The 22,162-nt window shown below is 44.6% G+C and overlaps 2 protein-coding genes and 1 long non-coding RNA gene across 5 annotated transcripts in view; 1 reads left to right on the forward strand and 2 right to left on the reverse strand.

The window, feature by feature from the left end:
* The window catches only part of LAMB1 (laminin subunit beta 1), a 44,438-nt gene extending 35,624 nt beyond the window's left edge, over positions 1-8,814 (reverse strand). The window contains exons 1-7 of the mRNA XM_057417786.1: positions 8,683-8,814; positions 8,368-8,537; positions 6,059-6,194; positions 4,032-4,105; positions 1,910-2,098; positions 1,729-1,792; positions 107-309 (exon numbers count right to left, since the gene is read on the reverse strand). Coding sequence (XP_057273769.1) covers positions 107-309; positions 1,729-1,792; positions 1,910-2,098; positions 4,032-4,105; positions 6,059-6,194; positions 8,368-8,537; positions 8,683-8,719 — 873 coding nt within the window. The 5' untranslated portion in view covers positions 8,720-8,814. The remainder of the gene's footprint in view (positions 1-106; positions 310-1,728; positions 1,793-1,909; positions 2,099-4,031; positions 4,106-6,058; positions 6,195-8,367; positions 8,538-8,682) is intronic.
* A 3,626-nt stretch (positions 8,815-12,440) lies between these two features.
* LAMB4 (laminin subunit beta 4) overlaps positions 12,441-22,162 on the reverse strand; it is a 45,659-nt gene continuing 35,937 nt past the window's right edge. For 2 of the 3 annotated variants that reach the window (XM_057417785.1, XM_057417781.1), the window contains 7 exons: positions 21,099-21,302; positions 19,407-19,551; positions 17,394-17,589; positions 16,630-16,768; positions 16,222-16,398; positions 15,132-15,285; positions 13,435-13,792 (listed from right to left, as the gene is read on the reverse strand). In XM_057417785.1, coding sequence (XP_057273768.1) covers positions 13,653-13,792; positions 15,132-15,285; positions 16,222-16,398; positions 16,630-16,768; positions 17,394-17,589; positions 19,407-19,551; positions 21,099-21,302 — 1,155 coding nt within the window. In that variant the 3' untranslated portion in view covers positions 13,435-13,652. Of the gene's footprint in view, positions 12,556-13,434; positions 13,793-15,131; positions 15,286-16,221; positions 16,399-16,629; positions 16,769-17,393; positions 17,590-19,406; positions 19,552-21,098; positions 21,303-22,162 lie in introns of those variants that run through there. The other variant, XM_057417782.1, reaches the window with a different exon arrangement.
* On the forward strand, positions 13,771-15,431 carry LOC130603777 (uncharacterized). Its single transcript, XR_008973282.1, has 2 exons — positions 13,771-13,828; positions 15,037-15,431. It is a non-coding gene; the product is annotated as an uncharacterized LOC130603777 (long non-coding RNA).

The following is a 22,162-nucleotide window of genomic DNA, read 5'->3' on the forward strand; positions in this document are numbered from 1 at the left end:
GTTTCAATGCTGGGGATTGAGGAGAAAGTATCATCTTTAAATTTGTGTTTAAATCAAAAGAGGCACAGACAGGCACAGCTTTCTGCAGAAAAGTGTGAATATTTACCATTCCTTCCACTTCTTCGTTAAAGCCATCCACTGGCGCACACTCACTGGCATGTCCATAGCAGAAGCAGTTCCCACGAACCACCATGTCATAGATGGCATAGTAGTACTTCTCTCTGATCTCCATTCTAGAGTCCAAGAGATTATCTCCCAGCGTGTGCAGTTTGGTGAATTTGACTCTCAGATTTGTGATCTTTAATAGATCTGCAGGGGACACACAAAAAACCACAACAAATGCGGTCTAGAATCATTTACCAGGTACTGCACTGAATGGGAGGAAGCGAGGAGTGACTTTCCAAGCATACTTCCTATGAGAATAGATCAGATTTAATCTCAATACTCACATGCTACACATCACACTCTCAAATGAAAAAAAAAAATCCAAACATTATTTTACTACAGGTTAATCACTGTACGAGTTTGAGCTTAATTAAAAATACTACTCTATTTTATTATACATAAACAGATACAAACATAAATATCAAAGGTACACACAACAGTACCACCAAAAAGACACTGGTTCTTTGGGGCTTTATATAATGCAAGACGGGCAAGGACCCGATACTAAGAAACTGCTGACAAGTGGACCAGAAGCTTTAAGAATTACAAGCCCTTTGGAAAAAAAAAAAATCTTAGTTCAAATCAAGACAGAAATAATTCTTCTAAGCCCAACTTTCCTAGCAAACAGAATTAGTTACATTTTGTTGAAAGAAGCAACACCCCATCACTGGCCAAATACAAAGTAGTTCTCAATGGATAATCCATGGCAGGACAGTATCACAGTAATTAATTTTGGCTACATGTTCACTTTGATATTATGAATCCTAATTTCTTATAGCCTTGAAACTAGGCTTAAAAAGCACTTCAAGCCCATAAAAGGAGAGTTTCTCCCTTAAAATGTTGGTTAAAAAAAACCGCAAACATTCAACTGATACAGCAACTAGCAGACGCTATTCTGTGGCAGATATTTTCTTCTGCTCCAGTTAGTTTTATGCTGAAGGACATGAACTGAAACTGAGAATGCATATTAAATCAGAGGTCAAGTTTAAGGCAAATCACTGCAGTTCCCTACTCAAGCCAAATGCCCCAAAGAGGTTTTTCTCTGAGCCATGCTCAGCAACAGATCCCTCTACCTTTGAACTGGTCCAGCCACAGGGTGCTACCAAGGCCAGCTGTTCCAAACTCATGACTCAGGTGTTCTAACAAATAAAACCCCACCCCCTTGACTTTAGCTAAAAATGTAAAATCATAGAATCATCGAAAACGATCCAAATTCCCTTGTAGTTCCATTTCTTTGCTTTCTGAATTCTGTAAAATTATGGAATCGCGTCCCAAGGTTTCTCTCTGCAACTGCATGTATTTTGGGGAGAGGGTGTCTTTAATGAAAATAAATCCCTGATCAATTAAGAAAAAGACCAACTACAATGATGCACGTAAGAGCAATCACTTGAGATGGCAACACATCATTATTTCACAGCATGTCACCGTCTGACATGAAAGAAGCCATACCACAAATGTATTCACATGATTTCAAAACTGTTACTGGGGTTAATACATGGCTTTATTTGTGGTTTAAGTACAGAAATGCTTTCAAATGAGTCTGGAAGGCAACTGCATACATACTTTGAATCCTTGGACTGTATGGATCTTCAATTCGAAAAGCAGGATCTAAAACACGATATATTACCTGGAGGAAAAATGGTAAAATGAAAAATGCAGCTTTAAAAATAACGGAATCTAAATTTGTATGGAAAAAGTCTACATAATAATTGTAGTAGGGAAAAAAGAACCCCAACTCTCTGACCTCTCCCTCCGTTGAAGGTTCAATGTCAGAGTATCGGGAATCACAAATGATATCATCCACTTTCTTCATGGGTCCAGTTGAAATCCCAGGAAATGAGCTCTCACAGTCATATGCAAAATACCTATATACTTGCCACGTTTTTCCAAAATCAGATGATCTTTCTATCAACATTGCAGCAGGACGGAATGTCTAACAGAAAGAAAACCGAAAGAGTTTTTATTTAATTATTACTTGCATTTACATGTGTTTTTAAGCATGAGCAATCCACATGCTTGGATTTTAATCTCTCTCCCTGCACTGACTATTTCCAGTATCTGGAAATACTGGAAATGGTTTTCTGCTGATATCCCACTTTCTGCTCAGGGGCAGATCTTTGAAATAACACATCAAAACACAGACTAACCATCTTCAAAAAGACGGCACTCAGTGGCCAAACACTTAAACATGCTTACAATAAATAAGCAAACTTGTAAGCTTTTTGATTCCAAATCCTTCTCAAAACCGGGGCTTTAGGGATTCAAAAGGACTTTTTCCACTGCTTTTGGAAAGCAACATAGCCTTCTTCCTTGCCTGATCTGCAAAGGACCTAATGGGCCTCCTCTTCTGCCCTGGCGACCAGGAAGCCACTTCGAGTGCTTCCCCCTCCAGCTGACGCCCAGAAGCTCTTGCTGAGCAGTTATCTCTGCTGCTCAGAGAAGCCTTCAGATTGCTCACCTCTCTTTGTCTGACCACACTGCCTGTTGCACCCATCTCTGCCATTCATGCCAGCCTTCCTCTGTGCTGCATTAAGAAAACCTTTTTCTTTAAAGAATATTGAGAGGTTCAGCTTCATCCACTCTGCTGCATTTGACTCCCCCAGTCCCCAGAGACCCTCCTCCAGCTGGCCTTGCCTAGAGTCCAGCTGGCTGCATTCGATTCACACAGACCACTGTCCTTACCTACATGTATTCAACTGCTGAACAACGAGCTAATGAGATTTAAAAAATATTCTTAATCTCTCTGACCTAAAAATCTCATGTTTCAACTTCTGCACTGATTTTCACAGAGCAGATATTAATGTAACACCTGGCTTGCACTTATCAAGAAATGCAAAGTCTCTTCATTAGTTTTATGTATTTAGAGGAGGCCCTCAGAGAGCCAAACACAAAAGCATTTCAGTTCACAGCTGGAAAGAAGTTTTCTTTCTGCTTCCTGATTGAAAATATCACCCAACTTACAAATGGGCATCTCACCCAACAGAAAATGTAGCAACTGAGAGAGAGGTAAGGCAGCTCAAGTGTCTATCACACAGTCAACAAACCCTCATTACAACGACCTTTTTCCTGCAGTCTTCCTCCCAACAGCAGACCAAGCCCAGTGGCACAATGGCCACAGCACCTGCATCAGGTCAGGGGTCTCTCAGGGGCCCTTCGCTGCTGGGGTCCATCAGAAAGGACCACCTTCCACCTCAGACACCACCCTGAGGCAAGGGCAGAAACTCAAGTTGATGCCAAAGGAAAGAACCAGCTCTCAAAGAAAGCTGATAGGTAAGAATGAAGAGATGAATTTGTCTACATGCGAAGAGCAGGGATTTAGCCCTGCAGGAAGTGCAGCCTCTGAAACCTCAGCTGAAGGTTGCCACTAGTAGTTGCCTTTCTGAGATTTAGGATATACAGGACATAATCTGCCATTCCAAGACATCTGTTTGTAAAGAAACAAAGACACTTTGTGTACAGATGTTTCTTCTTCCTGAAGACCTTTCCATTTGCCAAATGAAAAATGATACCATGGCCAATTTTTGTTTTGTTTTTTTTTTTTTTTTTAAGAAGAAAAAAAATCCTCACTTCTATATGATTTAGCTAATGATCTTCTAGAACACAACCACCAGAGAGAGACACCAACACAAAGCTCAGCTTCAGTATAACTCCTTCTTCATCTTACTGGGGTTCAAACACAGCGCAAGCCACAAGTCACAACTCAGCCTTCCTGTGCAACATCAGCAGGAGCTAATGGTTGGGAGCTCTAAAAACATTAGGCAAACCAGCCCAAAGCCCAAAGCCCCAATATCAAATAGATGTGAAGGACTATAAGACCTCTCATTTCCTTGTGTCTTAGGGTTCAGGGTAAGCTGTGGCTGCCTTACCTTGAAGGTCATAATGAGATGAGTGAAGTGAAACTCGGCCTCCAGGTTCAGTTGGATTGTCACGTTTTCCAGACCTGCAGGGGCAGAGAAAAGAAGCCATGCAGCATACAAGGACACCCTCTAGCCTCCACCTCTAGATTCTGCCAAAGCTCTTTGCTCCACTGGCGCAGAGACCCTTTTTTTGCCACTTGGCTCTGTTGTCAAAAAGGGGTTAGTGTGTTACTGAGGTATGGGGGGGATACCAAGGACCTGCTGAAGAGTATTGCACATGGAATCTTTATGCATCATCTGCTACACTCAAAGCGTGAGCCTGCATTGCCATTATTTCAGGCTGTGTAACATGGCTAACATCACTAGATGGAGGGTAAGGATGGGGACTGCTGTGGGCTAGATCCAGCCACCAAAGCACCCGGGGGCTGTTTCAACTGGGGATGCTGAGCATGGATCTGTGTGGTGACCCCAGACTATCCTCATACACTGCAGTCCACCTGGCACCAGCAGAGGCTTGAGCTTCTGCAGCCCTAACACTCTAAATATCACCAACAGCTGCTGGGAGCTGTTTTCCCCCTTTCTTCACTTGCTCTGGACTCTCCTGCCCATCCAGATGCAGGAAGAGTTCTTTTACAACCTGGTTTGGAAATACTCCTAAAGCAAGTACTATAGCCCTACTTTGCAATCATGAGAGCTAGGAAACTGGTGAGAAGCAAAAGGTTTTCCAGCCTCTGCTGTGTGACTACCTACAGTCAAGGACTCTATGCAGAAAGGAAGAAAAACAGTTACAAACATTATTTTGTCATGTGAAAAGGCCTCTCAAAACAGCTGGATGCTCATTATGCAGAAATTAAAAAAAAGATAAATCAAGATACACAGAGAGGAGAAAGGGTAAGAAATGAAAATAATAAACCCACAAAGCGCTTCAATTTTTGACCAGCTGTAACATTATGAGGAGCGTGCAGCAATGCTTCCTTCTGCTCCATGCCTGAATAGAAGAAAACATGGACAGAAAGAATCATTTGTTTTTTATTGTTGAAGGACATTTTCATGACCTTATGAGCTAAGAACTTTTTTGTGTGGATGCTGCCAAGCCTGTTGCAAAAAACATGAATTATCTGGAACGCTAGAAGAGAGCTGCTGGAAACAAGAGGCTCATCCAGCAATGGTTAAAAATGAGTTAGTGAAAACCTTTCTTTACTGGCCGGCAGAAATGTTACAAATATTGCCACTTCTTTTCATATACAGCAAGACAGCTTCTGCCAATGCATTTGCAGAAATCCCATCCCGTCCAGCTGGCTTTAAGGCTTCAGGGTAGGACTGCTGTTTGAGAAACCTCAGTGCCTTGTTTTGTGTATGAAGGCATGCCAAAGCATAACCATAAAAGTAAAAAGGGCAGAGGAAGGATTTAAAACAAAGCCACCAAACGAACACGCAATATGTTGGGTTTTGTTCTAACTAGCTGGCTTGTTTCTGGTGTTCATTTTATTGTCTGGTGTATGGACACAGAATTCAGGGAGCCGGGAGAGAGGCTGTTTGCTGGGTGAGAGATACCCCCGGCTTTGCTCTGCCAGAGTAGGAGGGGAAAAGGGAGGTCTGTGGGCAGGACGGCAGTACCAAACCTCCTCCTTCCCTCCACACCCTTGTCCAGCTCAGCGCCAGGGAAGCCCTGTGGTGCTCCCTTGGCAGCGCCGCCATGGGATATTTCTCCTGGAAGGCTGCTCCGCTCCCACTGCCCAAACACGAGGGAGATCTGGAGCCAGTGCGGGAAACTGTTCTCTTTAGGAATCCCTGCACAGCAGGCTCATTCCAACACTCCCAGAGGGATGACGGGGCTGCGGAGGGGGCTTCATTATGGATTAAGGACTGCTCCAGGGCACACAAAAGCAGCCAGTTTTACTCAGTCCTCCTGGAACAGCATGATCCTTCCCAGGGCAGTAATCAGCAGGCCAGAGATAACAACAAACCTGCAGGTACCCTTAAACAAAAGGAGGGGAAGCAGCTTCCAGCCCTGGAAACAGCTCCCCCCTCCATACCATTTTCTGACTGCCACCAGAGCTTCAGGCGATTGGGAGCGAATGTGGTGACAACGTTTTCGATACGATGACTGTCAGGATTGAGAGTATCGTGGAAGGGATCCTCGGAGTCACATATGAAACATTTTTTGTCCTCCTGAAACAACAAAATAACCAGCATTACTGATTTTATCCGTGGGGCAATAGTTGTTTCCTGCAGATAAGAGTGTTTTCCGTCCATATCACATTCCACTCATTTTGCCTGCAGGAGTCATCAAAGGGGATTTTTGTTGAAACGGTAAGTATATTTACCTTTATGAATTAATGAAAATTGCCAAATGGAAAATATGCCCAGAATTCCACAAACTTCATTTTTAGGAGAAGTATTTTTCTATCAAAATTGCAGTTTCAGAAAATCTCTTCTACCTCAAGAGATTCTCCAGCTGAAGTCAGAACCAAACGCAACATCTACAGAAAATTGCTGAGTTGCTTCTATACAAACACACGTGCAAAACTGCATCTTCAACAGCTTGTGTGCAATAACGTTGGCTTTTGGGAGCTAGCTTGGAAATGTAAGCTCTCGGCAGTAGGGATACCTCCAGTGAGCCTCAGTGATTTAGTGACTGGGTCTTTCCAGCACAGCGTTGATTTTACCCTGAATCCTGCTTCTCAAGCTCCTACCTAAACCTTGCATCTCCACCTGCCACTGAAACACTCAAGCTATGCACACAAACTCAGTTTGCACGCATTACCAGGTGTGCCCACAGAAAAACAGTTGGGTGCTAATCTGGCAAGTGCTGCTTGGGAAAGCTGGATGCACCTTTCCCAGGAGGACAAAACCCTGTCATGACTGTTACTACGAACAATGCTGGTTTAGCATTGTACTGGTGCCTAAACCCACCACTTTCCAAGGCAAGTTGCAAACCGAACCAGAAGGGAGGGCTGCTGCCCAAACCACCTCATGGTTTGGCAGAGGAGCACATCACACTGCAGTGAGGGAGCCCCCACACACCAGCAGCTCATCACTATCAGAAGCTACACAGGCATCATTCCTCCAGCGGGTTTATGGAGACAAATGCGGCGGCGCTTTATCAGCCAAGAATGTGAGGGCTGGCAGGTCTGCGCCATACAGGACTCCCACTTCACCAATTCCACCTCCTCCCAAGCCCCATGCTTCACCCCCCATTAGCTCCCAAAGACTCCTCCAGCAGAGAGCATGACAAGAGCAGGGTCCTGGGAAAGATGTCCCCTTCTCCCCCCTCCAGGCCCCTCTCTGCCAGCACCACAGCCCCTGCCTCATGCCACGACTTGCTGCTTCTCCCACTAAAACGCAATCCTAGAAAGCCCAACCCTGCAAAGCACTCATCCTGCCCAAGCTCCGTGTTATTAAGAGGATACCTGGCACCTTCCTGCGATTTCAATACCACCTTACTATGCATAAGTAACCAGGGACATCCCAAATGCTGAACTGGGGCTGTGAGGTCAGGAGGGAAGGTCTGAAGTGATGCTTTTTACTACAGCACTTCGGCAATTCAGAAAACAGAACAAAGCACCTTTGTTATTTTGCTCTACCAGAGGTGCTCATGTTGTTAAAGTTAATCCTGACATAGCCCGAAAATGTCCCAGAGAAACTTAGGTCAAACCAAGCACTAACTCTGCTAGACAGAGCAGAACAGTAAACCTGAAGGGGAAGGCGGGGTGGGGAATTTGGTAACTTCAGGGTACAAATGAGCCAAGTGCTACAGCCCCTCAGGCAGCACTCCTCCTGCTTCCCGTGGTTTTCCTTCCAAGTGCCAGAATCCGGCCCTATTGTCTCCACAGTAAATTCGGCCGGAGATTATCCCTTGCTTTCAGCCCAACAGAGTTCCACTTATAACTGATACTTTATTCTTTCCAGAATCCCTTCTGTCTCTGAAATTTTTTAAGTCTGGTGAGCCGCTGCTGGCTCAAAGAGTAACGAGTTCAGTGTTTTCCACCAGATGTGCAAGGCAAGCTTATTTTCATCCCTTCGCTTGGAAACCTTAGAAATGTAATTACATTACAGTAATAGCGGCCAAAACATTACCCGGGTCCTACAGACCACTCTCAATCAGGAAGCCGTCTAGACGGCTCCGAGCAACTCTGGAAATAAACTAATTGAACTTCCCGCGGCACATTCCTCCTCTTTAACCTCGATAAGGGACAGGAGGCAGAAGTCGAAAGCCGCGAGGGGGTCTCTGGACCCGGGCTGCTTTGGCGAGGCGCAGGGCTCCTCACGTGCACGGTGCTCGCCCCGCTCCAGCCCCGCAGCCGAGCGCAGTGCCCCGGAGCGCGGTTCCCCCCGGGCTCACCTGGAGGTGGCTGACGATGCAGTAGGGCTCGGGCTGGCGGAGGCCGCAGGTGGAGGAGGCGGACAGGCGGGCGGCGCGGCCGATGAGCAGGTCGCCGGTGGCGGGGTAGCAGCTGCCCTCGGCGCAGCCGTAGCTGTACTCGGGCTCCTGCGCGGCCGCGGACCACAGCGCTGCGCGCCCGCGGAGAGAAGAGAGGGGTGAGAAAGAGAAGCGGGAGCGCGGTCAGGCAGGGAGCCCGAGCCGCCCCGGCGGGCGCTGCAGTGGCTCCCCCAGCCCGCCGTGCCCCGACGGCGGCGGGAGCGGAGCGGGAGTTACCGAGGCAGCAGCAGAGGTACAGGAGGAGGCGGCCCATGGCAAGGCGGCAGGCACCGACGGGACGGGACGCGGCGGGACCGGGCTTCCACGCTACCGCCGAACGCTGCTGCTCCTGCACGCAGGCGCTGCAGCTCCCCAAGGTTCCCGGGGAGCGGCTTCGCACCGCCGGCGCCCCCCGGCCCTCCTCCTCCTCCGCCCCCCGCGGCCCCGCCCGCCCCGGCCCCCCGCCCCGCCGCAGCGCCGGGCCCGCCGGAGGGAGCGGGTAAACTGCTGCCGTCGAGGAAAGGTAGCCCAGCCGCTGGGGCAGGCTGGGGGAGAGGGTCGCCCGCCCTGCTGCACTGGGGAGCTCCGAGGGGCGAGCAGGGGAACTCCTGCGCGCCACCACTGTTACAGATCGTGCCCTCCTCGCTGCTTCCCGGGTTTGGGAGCGGGCTCTGGGCAGGGTACAGCAATCAGCGGGGTGGAGGAATATCACCGGCGGGGTGACCCCTCTCTGTCTGTGGGGAAACTGCGGAAATGGGGGGTTTGACCCAATCCTGACTACTGCTGGTGGGGCTGGGCATCCGGGAGGGAGAGAGGGAAAGAGGGATGGGTGGGTGGATGGATGGATGGATGGATGGAGCAAGCATACCCATGTGGCAAGGCCCAGAACCGAGCAAAGGGCCAGAGGGTTGGCAACTGTTGTTTGTGGTGTTCAGTGGCCCTGAATCTCCTGGTGATGTGGTGCCAACAGAGGTGGCTCCTATTGCCATTCCTGGCCCATACGTGGCTGGGTCTGTCCCTGGCAGGGCCGTTGAGCCAGGGTTAGGCTCTTCCAAGCTGTTTCTCATTGTCAGGGAGCATGCAGTGCTACTGCCTTCCCAGGGGTGCTGGGGTGGCTGCAAGGGGTTAATGGCTCTGCTGGAGCTGAACCCACTTCAGTTCCCTGGGCTGTGCCAGAGACATGATGGCTTCATCGGTTGGTGGCAGAGTCTCTTTGGCACCAGGGGAAAGGTTTACTGGTAAATAAACATCAAGGAGTGGGTAAGAAGGATGGATGTGTTGGAAGATCATGGCTGTAGCTGGATGCAGGCTGGGACGCATCCCTGGGTTTATACACTGGAGTTTTGCCTGTGCACGTGCAACACTTAAACTCGTGTAAATCTTTACCAGGTACCAGTGTCCCTCAAGAACACTTTGCCCTCGCTATTTGCAGTGCAGTGGAAACACACTGCCGTCTGTCCGTCCAGCAAACCCTGCCGAGGTAGGTAAATATGTTAGTTCTCATTTTACAGATGGATAAGCAGAAACAGAGAGATACCAAGTGACTTGCCCTAAAGGTTAAACACCAGTTCTGAAACATAACTCAGGACTCTTAATTGAAGAACTAGTGGGGCTGTTTCATTAAAGATATCCAGGAAATTAAACCATTAAACCATTTTAAGTTGACATGGCAGGTATTGTAATTCTAAACCTCTTCTGCAATGTGGTTTTCTAAATTCACAAAACTAATTCAGCTTCACAATCCTGTCATGTAAATCACAGCACAGCTTTGTTTTTAAGCTTCAGCACAACAAACTTTTTCGTCCCACTGACAGAAACTGTTTGCAGCGGTTAGGAACTCCTCCAGGCCATGGCAGACAGGCAGTGGCATCGCTCCATGTGTGACTGTGCAAGGACAGTGTTCCATTGCCATTGGATTTTTTTCTGTCCCATATTTTTTTCAATTTTTATCAGTTTTCTCATCTTTTTTGTGCTTCATAGCTGTATAGAAGTCCCATTCTTCCCTAAACCTGAAGTGGGCTAATGTTGCCCTCCGGAGCTCCTTGCCCTGTGACTAGGCTCCTTTTGTGCCTTGCTGCAAATGGAACACACTGCATTCCAGCCTAGGGGTGACCCTGCTGTGTGGCATCAGGGATTGACTTGGAGTTGCAGCCATGGACCGGAATGGCCACTGTCACCCATAACCGAGGTCATGTTTCAGAGGCAGCTGAAACTACCAGTATTCGCTGTGTGGGTCATTAGATCCAGTGAACTTGTTTGTGTCCATCCCTCTCTGCAGTGCTCATGAGCAATAGTGATCAGTGGGATGGCTTTAAGCTGACGGAGGGGAGATTTAGACATTAGGAAGAAATTCTTCCCTGTGAGGGTGGTGAGGCCCTGGCACAGGTTGCCCAGAGAAGCTGTGGCTGCCCCATCCCTGGCAGTGTTCAAGGCCAGGTTGGATGGGGCTTTGAGCAACCTGGGCTAGTGGAAGGTGTCCCTGTCCATGGCAGGGGGTTGGAACTGGATGAGCTTTAAGGTCCCTTCCAACCCAAACCAGTCCATGATTCTAATTTGATTTTTCAAATGATAAAAATTCAGTTTTGTGTCGTGTCCTATCCTTGTGGTTGGTGAAGCAGCTTTACAGTCCTGGGTGTCTTTGTGCTGCATTTGGAGTCTTCTCAAAGAGCCAAATTTCAGAATTTAACCTCAGTGAGACCCACTTCATCACCCATTTTTTTGTAACAGTGCAGAGGTTGAATGCCTAACAAAGAGAGCTAATGAAGTAACTTTTGATTAAATTTATCTTGGATGATATGTAAATTTGATTGTTGTTTTTATATTGATTAATGTCATTGAATTCAAAATGCTCTACAGCAAGATACTGAATTCAGTATTTTTTGTCAAGAAAGTTTTCTGAAACCATTCTGCCCATAAGAAGAAGAGTGGGGGTAACTAAAAATAGGTATTTTCAATCCAGATGCAGCATTTTCCCACAAATTAGCTTTGCAAAACCACTTTAAAAGCTTTTGTGTCACTTTCAGTGGGGAATGCTACACAGCTGTAAGTGTCAGAAGCTGTCACAGGATGGATTTGGTGTTCTGTAGCTTCTGGTCTGCTCCCTTTGTGTGTCTGAGCATGCTTGGAAGAAGGCAGGGGAGCTTAGACTCCATGCTGACTTTCTTCTTCCTGTTTCTGTTTTTATCCAGTGATCTCTGTTTTCCCACATGGATACATCTCCCCTCCAGGCCTGTTTAACTGTTTACAGACTTTGCATCCTTGCAGCTTGTCGAAAGCCATATGGCAACTCTCACAGCCAACAGTGATTTTAGGAGGACATTCTCTTTCAACTTTCTGCTTGTGAATTTGGATTGTTAAAGCTGTGAATGCTGTTGGGAATTTATCTAAACACTTCAGGTTGCCTGTTTCAGGTGCAGTGCATTGAAACCTTCATTACCTGCAGACCCATTTGTGAGCAGCTTGGTGAGTTGTGTGCTCTGAGTAAAACAGAAATGCTCAATTTCATTATGGCAAAGTCAATCTAAATACATTCATCTGATTACAGCCTAGGGACTTATAAAGAAGCCTCACACCTCACAGGTGAGTTTTTAAAGTGCTAAAAATCAGATAAAAAATAAAATGGAAATTATGTGCATACTGCATTCAGGTGTCTTTGTTGGATTATATCGAAGTTATAATTTGATTCCATCATTTTCACAGTAGAAGCTATTAGATGAGTAATGTGTGTTGCACACTGCCCTGGAGCACAGCTGGTTTGAGTTAAAGGAGTATCTCTGAAATCTTATCCATGCCAGCAATTCCCATGCAAGTCTCCACTGCATACAAATGCTACTTTAGCTCTTCTAAACACAGAGTGATAACTGTGGATGATTTATCTCCCTCAGATCAATCAGGATTGCTTTATGGGTGCTGCTGACAGGAGGATGGGTAAATTATAAGAGCCTTGTATTCCTGCAGAGCATTCCTTGTTTTACGGATGTGCTCTGGGCTGCACCCGAGCTCTGAAGCAGTGCTGGGCTGCTCCTGTGATGCTTGCTGTGGGACAATCCAGCCAGGAATGACACAACTGGTTTTAACTGAGGAAGAGACATTGTCAGTCTGTTCAGCATCCTGCAGAAATATGTATACCAATGGTGGGATTTTAGAATCAAGGCATAACTCCCTTCAGCCAGCCTTTTTAAAACTCTAGCACTTCTGTAGCAATTGCTTAGCCCCATTCTCCTTCTTTATATGTATAAAAAAAGGAATTGAAAATTTAGGACAATTTCTATGTTCTTAATGGCTATAAGAAACTACTGAGTTAACTCTGAATTCTGTGAGATGCTGCATGTGGGAGAAGAGCTGGAGAAACTGCTTTTCAACATCCATGGGGCCTTTAGACTCACTGCTTAAACCAAAGAGGTAGAGTCATTTTATAACTGTTAGTTGCATTAACTAAAATGTGGGAAACCCCTTAGAAGCATAATAAAAATAGGTATTGCAGGAGGGGCATTGACAATGATTTTGAAGGTTTCAGCATTAAACATCAGTGCGCTGCCATCCAGTGGGCACGCGGGTATTGTCTCCCTGTTGTCCATCTCTGATGGTTTAGTATGCATGGAGCTATGTGTGCATTTTCAGCGAGCATAGGGGGACCCCCACATGGTCAGTGATTCCTAGTGCTCCCCCTGCTCCGTCTCAGAGAAGAGATGGGGATGGGGAGGAGTGACAGTACCCTGAGGACACTGACAGTTGTCAGCAGAGATGGCTACCGAAGCCTGCAGCCCTTCATCTGCATCACCACATCCTGGTCTGTGCAGACCCATGCAGGGCTGTGGCACAGCCACAGGTTATTGTGAGGGTTCAGCAGAACACACAAGGTTTTGGGAGTCTGTCTTTGAGGCAGTTACTCTCTGCAAAATACTCATTTTGCATTTCCAACCCCCTACAGCAAGAAGCTCTAGGCTGTGTATGGGGATGCATTACAAAGCTCCCTTAAAGATTACATCCTGATTACTTAATCAGATGGTTTATTAAAAGGTATTTCCTATTTTCATATAAACTCAGCTGGACAAAAAATACCCAAAAGAAAATTACATTATTCACTGCCAAAATACAGTAGGAACCTTCAGATTTATTTAGGGAGGACAGCCCTCTGTGCCAGGAAGCTCAGGAGGTGGTAAGCACAGAGACTTCAGTTATATTTTACCTGATGGTCTGTTCAGACCCTAACTTTTGCATGTTGCATACTTGCTTTCCTGCTCCGTGATTTCATTTTTAATGGCTATCACTTGTTCCTCTAGTTGTCTCAATTGCTCTGCCTTGTCTTGTTTGGTTTGATTCAGATCCTGAAGCTTCTTCTCCAAATCTGGAAGAGACATGCAATGATCCTTATGTATGTTGTGTAAGTAAAACGCATAGATTAACAGCATTTCTTTTCCCAGGAGTTTAAGAGGTAATATGCCCATTTCAAATGGGGAATGTTATATATGCAACTAGAAGGAAAAATCTGGCTTCTGCATAGCAAGAAAAATGTGACAGCCTTAAATAAATTAATTTCTCAGCATGTGCTTTTGTCTGTCAGCTGGGATAGGGCAGGACATGGAGCTCTTAAAGGAGTTGGTTTAAGTGGAAACACTTAGAAGAACAGTGTGCCCACTGATGTGTGTAAAGCCTGGATAATTTGGGCATAATGAGGCTAGGTCTTCCTCATTTACAGGAATGTTTTCTGCTGGTCCCTGTGAAGCTACACCAATGTAAACATACTGGTAGTGAGTCAAAACCACATTTTTCACTGCCTGTTTCCAACCCACTTGTCATCGGGGCCTTCGGAGTAACTGGGATACTCTTAATGCTTTTCATCAAGGTATATTCTCAAAATATTTATTCAGATCCTATCCTGAAGAATTTGCTCCTGGGATGGAGCAAATGCTTCAGTTTTGCTGTTGTTACATAGTATTTTTGGACATTGAGCCTGGCAAGATCCTAAGCCAAATGATTCCTAGTGGGGATGCCCAGACCTTCACTGCAAGCAGAATTAGGGTCCCTGTGTGCAATTAAATGAGATGTGCTCTTCGTTTTTGGTGACCCTCTAAACCCACACAAGAGATTGTGTGAGAACTGGTGCCAGTCTGGCCACAGCAGCCAGAGTCTCCACTGCCCGTGACCCCTCTCAGCCACAGCCCTGCAGCCCCAGGGCATGTCAGCTTCAGTCTCCAAAAGCCAGTATTTGTATCTGGTTAGTTCTGCTGTTGCTCAGAGAACTGACTGAAGTAGGGACTGGTGGAAAACAGCTATCCTGCAGCTCCACAACACAAGACATCACTTGGGTAAGAAAAAAATAGAATGCATAGTAAAGATTTAAGGTCCAAATGCCCAAAGCAAGCACATAAATCAAGGCTTCCAGCTAAATCTGGAGCAAAGTTTTAGCAGACTTTGCACTTGTCCTGTTTTTAAACTGACTGAATCAAATCACTGCAAGTCCCTGAGCGTATAGCTACGAATTTATGTTAGAAAAGTACATAAGCCAACTCAATTCAACTACTTTTAAACTGATTGAGTAGCTTCAAGCAGGGATTCTCACTAGTTAAACGGTATTAAACCCTGTTTCAGGTGATCCTGGTCTGTCAGTGTCTGTGGGCAAGGGCTTCAGCTGAATTCATGGCTGTCACAATTTTCACCTCTCGCTATTGAAGCAATAACACCACCTGTTATTCTTTTAATTTTCTTCTCAGTCTCCTCAGCCAGTTTCTCTGCTTCTTCTTTCAGCTGCTTCACTTTTTCTAGTGTTGCTTTTGGAGGTCCTTGGGCTTTCAGCTTTTCTTGAAGAATGCTGTACTTTCTTTTAATGTCAGCAAACTCCTGTAGCAAAATGATGTTACTTGGTTTAAAAGCATCTCACAATTAATCTGGAGTACTGGAGGGTACATACTTTCTTTGTATATCATCTTTGAACCAAACTTTAAATCCCTCATTCTCTTAAATAAAACATCCATGATGAGTGTACATGGAACAATGCTTTACAAAGCCTCATAGAAATCAATTAAAAAAAATAGTCAGTGGAGCAATCTAAAAGGGAGGGGAGGATGTAAGAAAATATGGTTTAAACTTTTTAAAGGTTATGCTATTTTTACTTCTTTTAATAGGGCTTTTCTGTAAATTTAATTTTGCCAGGAGGCAAGTTATCTGTAGGTACACTGTCTGTAGGAATATTTACTGGATAATCCATTCCCTGCTGATTTAGGTGCTGTTGAGACTGCAGTTTCGATTTTGACTAAGTTTTTTTTAACCTGGAAGCTTGGTCATGCTCCAGGCTTGCACTGTGGGTACCTGGTTCTTCTTGCAATTTTAGCACATCCTCAAAAATTGAGAGCACCCAGCCTACCAAAAATTCCAAGTAACTCCCAGAGCAATTTCCTCTGAAGGAGAATGGCATGGGATGAATGGCCAGGCTGCTTACATCACTAGCATATTTTAATATCTGGTTTTGTGATTTGTTCTGTTGTGTTTACTGGTGCCCATGGTGACTAAGTCTTATACACTGTGCAAGGAAGAATGTCACAGAGTAGCCAGAGAAATATGTATGTTTTCATTCAAGCAAACAGAAGTGTTATATGCTAGAAGCCTTAAGATAAAAAAATAAATTACTCTTACCTGTTACATTTTACACTGCATGGCATAAGAAAAACGTAACAGTTTTGAGGAGAGGGGGGTAACACAATGGCACTTCTGAAGCAAAAGTACTATTAAACATGAAAGGAACCTTTTTTTCCCTTAACGCATGACAGAAGGGCTTACATTATCAATGTTCTGGGCTCGCTTGTGTGCTGCTTCTGCCCCTGCTCTTGCCTTTGTAGCTTGATTCTTGTTCATCAGCATTTTTGCCTGCAGTGTTGTAATTTCATCTTCCATTTCAGACTGTTTTGCTGACAAGTCATTTAGTTTGTCATTTGTCTTATTCACTTGGTTCTCAGCCTAAAACAGAGTAATTGTGGTTTCTTATGCAACATCCAGCCAGATTGGAGAGTGTAGTAATGAGGGAGATTAATGTCAACTGATTAAGAAGAAGAAACCTTTAAGCATTATGGAAACTGTGTCAGATTTGCGCCACATTCTGGTTTTATTTAAGTTTACATTAAGGAAAATTTGAGATTAAGTATCTTTTTCTATAATGTATGTAGTAAATAAAAGTTTTACAGAAGATACCTGTGAGATCTGTGTTCTGATGCCTTGTATCTCTTCATTTAACTTTATGATGGTATTTTTGGAGTGTCTTTGGGATTTCACAACATTTTTAAGTTTATTATTAATTTCATCCACAGGCAGAAGAGCATTAGCTGCTTTGCTGAAATGGAAGGATAGAAGCATGTGTAGTATTGTGGCGTGGAGAGCAAAGCAAAAACATGTTTCAAATGCACCCATGCTTGCATGCAGAAATGTTCCCTCAAGTCCAACAACAACCATTAAAATTGTGGTTCTTAAGTTGAGAAAGCAAAACCTTGGTAGGGGACTTTGTGTGATAGCATGTGAGCTGCTGTATTGAAGGTGAGGCTGGATGCTGCAGGCTGCCTGGTGGTGCACTGCTTTGCTAGTAAAGAAGACTCACAGGTAAACATGTTTTCTCCCTCCTCAATTCTTTTTAGTTCTTTCTCACCCATATTTAAACCTCCCAGTGAACCAGATGTAATGCTTCACTAGGTCCAATGTGAAAGTATGTAGCTGCTATGGGCTCTTTGACTCAGCAGGCAGAGGAGCCAGGAGCTGGCGGGAGCTGCCTCCTTGCAGCATGTTGGCTGCTTCAGCCCAGTGGTCAGTGGCTTGTTCCTGCTGCAAATGGCAAGCTGAAATCTGCTGTCATCTGAACATTCACTCCAGTGTTACTGGGATGCTGCCTAGCGTATGGAGCACCCCTACAGGCACAGTGCCACCCTGCTGGACTTGGCACATCAGTATGAGAATACCCTACTCACTCAGCTTCTTGTGCCTCCCTCAGCAGCATCTGAGCTTCCTCCCATTTTCTGTTTCTCTTAAGTGCATCCAGCTTGTACTTCTCACAGTGGTCCATAATGCCAAGCATGCCCGTGAGCTCTTGTGGAGTCAGGGGAAGGTTTATTTGCAGAACGTAATTTGCCACCTTCTCGATATCTTCTGGAGGCACACTCTCATCTGCAATAGAAATGAAGCTGAGGGTATCCTGAAACAGCTCTTTCCTCCCAGTGGAATGTAAATGATCATTATGGCTGCCTACCCTTTTAGTTATGTGGGAGAATAAAGCTGACAGGCACAGCAAGGGGGGAAGAGAATTATCTCCAACATTTTGTAATTTAATATTATGCTTCCAGGTACTGCTGTTAGTGTTGTCAGAACTGGCTAAAATGAGGATTTGAACCCACCTTGAACTGTGTTATTAATTTTTTTTTATGTAGAACTGAGCCTGTAGAAGGTTTTAAATCAGTGCACAACACAGCTAGATGTGTCAGAGCCCATTTTCCCTTGGCCCTCAGATCAAAGAGGAGCTGGAGAGACTGGGGTGTGAATGGAGCTTTCCAAGCCGGCCAGTGGGTGTAATCCCTTCCTTGGAGTCACCACAATATTGAGAAAGTGGTTCCTTCCGTGGTTAATGAGAAGGGCTAAGCTACAGAGGGAACTTGGGTCGGAGGTGGATAGGATGGGAATTTACAGTAGAAAAAATGTATTTTGACAACTCCCCTTATAAAGAGCTTTTCCTAGTTCTTTACGAAGAGGCACAGGCACATGCAGTTAGAGTAGTCAATGCCTTGTGACATCTCATCACTGCATCTGGTTTTTGCTCATTTCACTTTATAGACAAGACCTTCTTCTGTGATTAAACAATTGAAACATATTAAATGTTTGTGCTAATGTTCCAAAGTAACTCACCAAGAATTAAAGGCATTTACTGTGCAATCAGTAGTGCATTCCTGAGAGCTATTTTCTGTAGAAATATATTAAAGTTACCATTCATGTCAATGTAGAGCTCAGCAGATTTAATGTCACTGCACTTGTCTCAGCTGCTACTGTTCTTAAACTTCAATTTACGAAACAATAATTCATTTTAAAAAATGCTTTGTAATTGTTCCTAAATGCTGTATGTCTGCTGAGAAACAAAGAAGAGCCAAAGGTAGAATTTTCAATTGCTGTCAAATAAAAATCTGAGATCTTAAGGATTTAAATGGAGTTTTTCTTCCAATTCAATAAAATAACTTAAATATTCCTAAACAAAGTCCTGTGTCCTCTGCCTTTGCTCCCGTATGGAGATAGAGATATGAATGCCAAAGGATTGCCAACATGGAATCTTTAGAAATTTATGAGATGATTCTTTTAAGAGATTAAAAGAATCCCACCACATTTGAACTCTTTTGATGTGCATCTGGTAAAAAAAAAATCTAAGGGTCTGTTTCTTACAGCAGTTTTCTGCAGTCATGAGGGTGGAAAAAGTTTTAGTGCATGTATGGTTATTCGGTTATTCTCTATGAAAGCTGTGAAGTTCTACCAGAATCCTTTGATTCCTTGAGCTACACCTTTATGGAGACGATGGAGTGGTATGTGTCCTAATTCCCACGCTCCCTATGGAGAGCCTCTATTTATGGGCCTGGAAGAAGGGGGTGGAATAACAATTTGAGGATGCATTGGACGTGCCTGGTCTTGATATATTGTATGAAATTATTTAAGTAGTCCTTTATTCAGACAAACCAAGAGCTGAGGGAATTACTTGATGTTTCAAATGAAGTGCATTAATAAAAGATGACAATCAGAATGTAACAGATCTGTTGGGAAATGATAACAGTGTACTGTCACCTGGTAGAAAAAGGCACTAGAAAAAAGGGGATTGAAGAAGAAAGCACAGATCAGGAGGTAGACAAATTTTCTGTATATGCAGTTAGATAATTTTCTGGCCATCTACTATGCTATATTATATGGGAATATATATTAAAAATGAGTCAGAAAGAACTCTGTATATTTACCTAACAAGAAGTCTTTCACTTTTCGGATGAACTCCTTAGCGATCTCTCCATCCACTTCAATTTGATTCTTAGTCTTCTCCAGTTGTGCATTAAATTGTGAGCCTTTCAACTTGCTGTATTCTGCCATTTTTCTAATGCTTTCAACCTGGAAATGTTATTAGAAATAGCAGAGCCATTTTCTGCAGGTTATCTATCATTGCTTGGCATGTTGAGCTCTGGCACAAAGGTTATTTTGATCTAGGCCTTAGCTGGAATCACTTGATGTGACTTTGAAAAATAGTAGGAGTCTCCTTTGGAGGACTCCAGAAGTTGCTACAAAATGGCCTTCATCTGGTCTCAGGAAAAGCCTAAATCAAACATTATTTTCTCTTCATTATTTTCTGCTAAATCACAGCTCCTTCTGTTTCTAAAAGAAGGTGCTGTTATCTTTTGTTGTAGTACTGCAGTATATTAGTGATTGGATTCAGCACAGAAAAGGCATGCAATTCCATTTGCCTTTTCACATTGAACTTGCTGTTAAAAATACAACTTAAGAGGACACAAATAAGGAAGGTAGAGTTTAAGGCTTGTCTTTAAAAGTTACATTTTACCATTAAATTAGTATTGTTGATAACTTAAATGACAGCTTTAGATTAACCATTGAATTCCATCATTATTTTGCTTTGCTGGGGACTATGCTTTGCCTTAAGGAAATGCACAGGCACTGCCTCTCTGCAGTCTGTGGAGGGAAGAGGTTCGCTGTTTCCCCATGCAACATGAAAAATGGTGACGTTTTTAGTTCCGAAACATCTCAAAATATTTCACTGATATTATCACAGAGCTGCCTGAGGCTGGGGAGCACCAAGGAAAATGTCCTGGCAGCCTGGTGCTCACCACCTCAGTAGATGCCTTTTGCTGCTGCCCTTTTGTGTCCTGGGGTCCCAGGCATGTGCCCTGACTGATCATTTCCAAACCAGTTAGTTGTGATGCAGAATGGGTACATTTTAAGAAGAGGAAATGGATGTCCAGGCACCCTTCAGGGACAGGACAACGCTACAGCAGAATGACATTTCTGTTGGGAAATGTGTGTGCTTGTAACTTCGACAGGCATTGGCTGTGATTGTTAATAAGAACAAACTGTCTTTACTGGTGTTTTGGGATTTGTCTATTTTGTTTCCTTGGCCCATGTTGCATCAGCCACACTTTGCTTGAGTTATTTTTCACTACTGCCGTGCAGTAGAGCTGACTACTTGATCCCCTTCTAAATATCACCAGGGGCAGAAAAGCTTTGTCTTGAAATTATCTGCAAAAATTATTTAATGGCAAACATAAGAGTAATATGAAGCTGTATAAATAGAGCTTAACCCTATGCACAGCTGTAATCCCCTTGCAATAAGCATGGGCCATACTGAGGCTACTGATAAATTGTGCCAGTTGAAGCTTTCCCTATAAAAATATAGACAATACTAGCCTGATACCACCGAATTCCATAGACACAGTGCACCATGAACCGTAAGATCTTGGACGCTCTGCGGAAGAGGAAGGCATAGCCAAAGCTATAGTCTCTTGGTGGGACTGGTGCTTAATACTACTGGCACTGAACTGTGATAGGTCTGTGATGCTGGGACAGGGTGAGTTTTTGTAGATTTGTGACCTCCCAAATCTCATCCTCCATCTATTTCACTGAACAAATGTAGGTTTGATATACAGCACCTGATTCTCAGGTTCCTGTAGCTGAGTAGTCAAGTTATTTAGCAGCACAGCAGTCTCCTCAGCTTTCCTGAAGGCTTCAGTGGAGAGAGGAAGAGCCCCGCTGCAGTTTGGGCCACCGCACTGCCTGAGTCCATGACTGTCCCGACACAAAGCTCCCCCACAGGCTGCTGTGACACAGGGCTTGTCTCCTGGCACACCGCAGACCTGAAATAAGAAAGGAAGATGCTTATGTCAGGTCTCCTCTGAGGGCCTGACGTATGCTCCTGGAGGAAAGAAAATGTTTGACATTATATGAACACTGAACATAGGAAGGGATTTTTCCAAAGAGGCAGTGGTCTGGTCTCTGCAAAGATGGTGCCACTGACAGTTAGAGGTTCTGCTCACCTGACTTGAAGAATACAATGGCAGCCCATAGCTTGCTGGAGCCATTTGTTGGGCTCCATGTGTTGCACTGAGACCCTTGCTTTGCTCCTCTATGGCAAAAGCATTGAAACTCTTCCTTTGGCCACATCCAGCCTATGTGTCAATGGCCTGTTCCAAAGCACACCACCTCTCACACAACATAGTACTATGTCTAGCCCTTTATATAGTTTAACACAGATCTTAAGACTAAAGACCTAGATGGATGATCTCTTCCAGGCCTGTCAGGACTGGCTGAAGGTGCTATCAGGTACTCATTGCTGCCCCGCAGAATACAAATCCCTTCCTGTTCCATGGTGATGCAAAGGATATGTGAGCACTCCAGGGCATCCGCTCCAAGGCAAAGTTGCCCTGCTTAGTTTAAGTTACTGATGAAGGAGGCTGGGGTTAATCTTTCTGAATTTACATTGATGTCCTCTTGAGACTAGAGAGTTCTTAAAGAGTTCCTTGAGCTGGGTCTGCCTTGGGAGCAATGGCTTCCAGAAAGTTGGTAGTAACTACAGCTGAGAAGTGCAGCTGTTTCTGACCTGACTGCATGTTGTGCCAGGGAAGTGTCGTTTTCCAGATTTAAAAAGGCATGTAAGCACCCTTTTAAAATAAAACCTACCAACAGCATCAAAAAAGAGAGTTTTGTTTGGTCTCCA

The sequence above is a fragment of the Pezoporus wallicus genome, unplaced genomic scaffold (assembly GCF_028554395.1).
Source record: "Pezoporus wallicus isolate ANWC-B61680 ecotype Strahan unplaced genomic scaffold, APGP_CSIRO_Pwel_v1 contig_5542, whole genome shotgun sequence".
NCBI lineage: Eukaryota > Metazoa > Chordata > Aves > Psittaciformes > Psittacidae > Pezoporus > Pezoporus wallicus.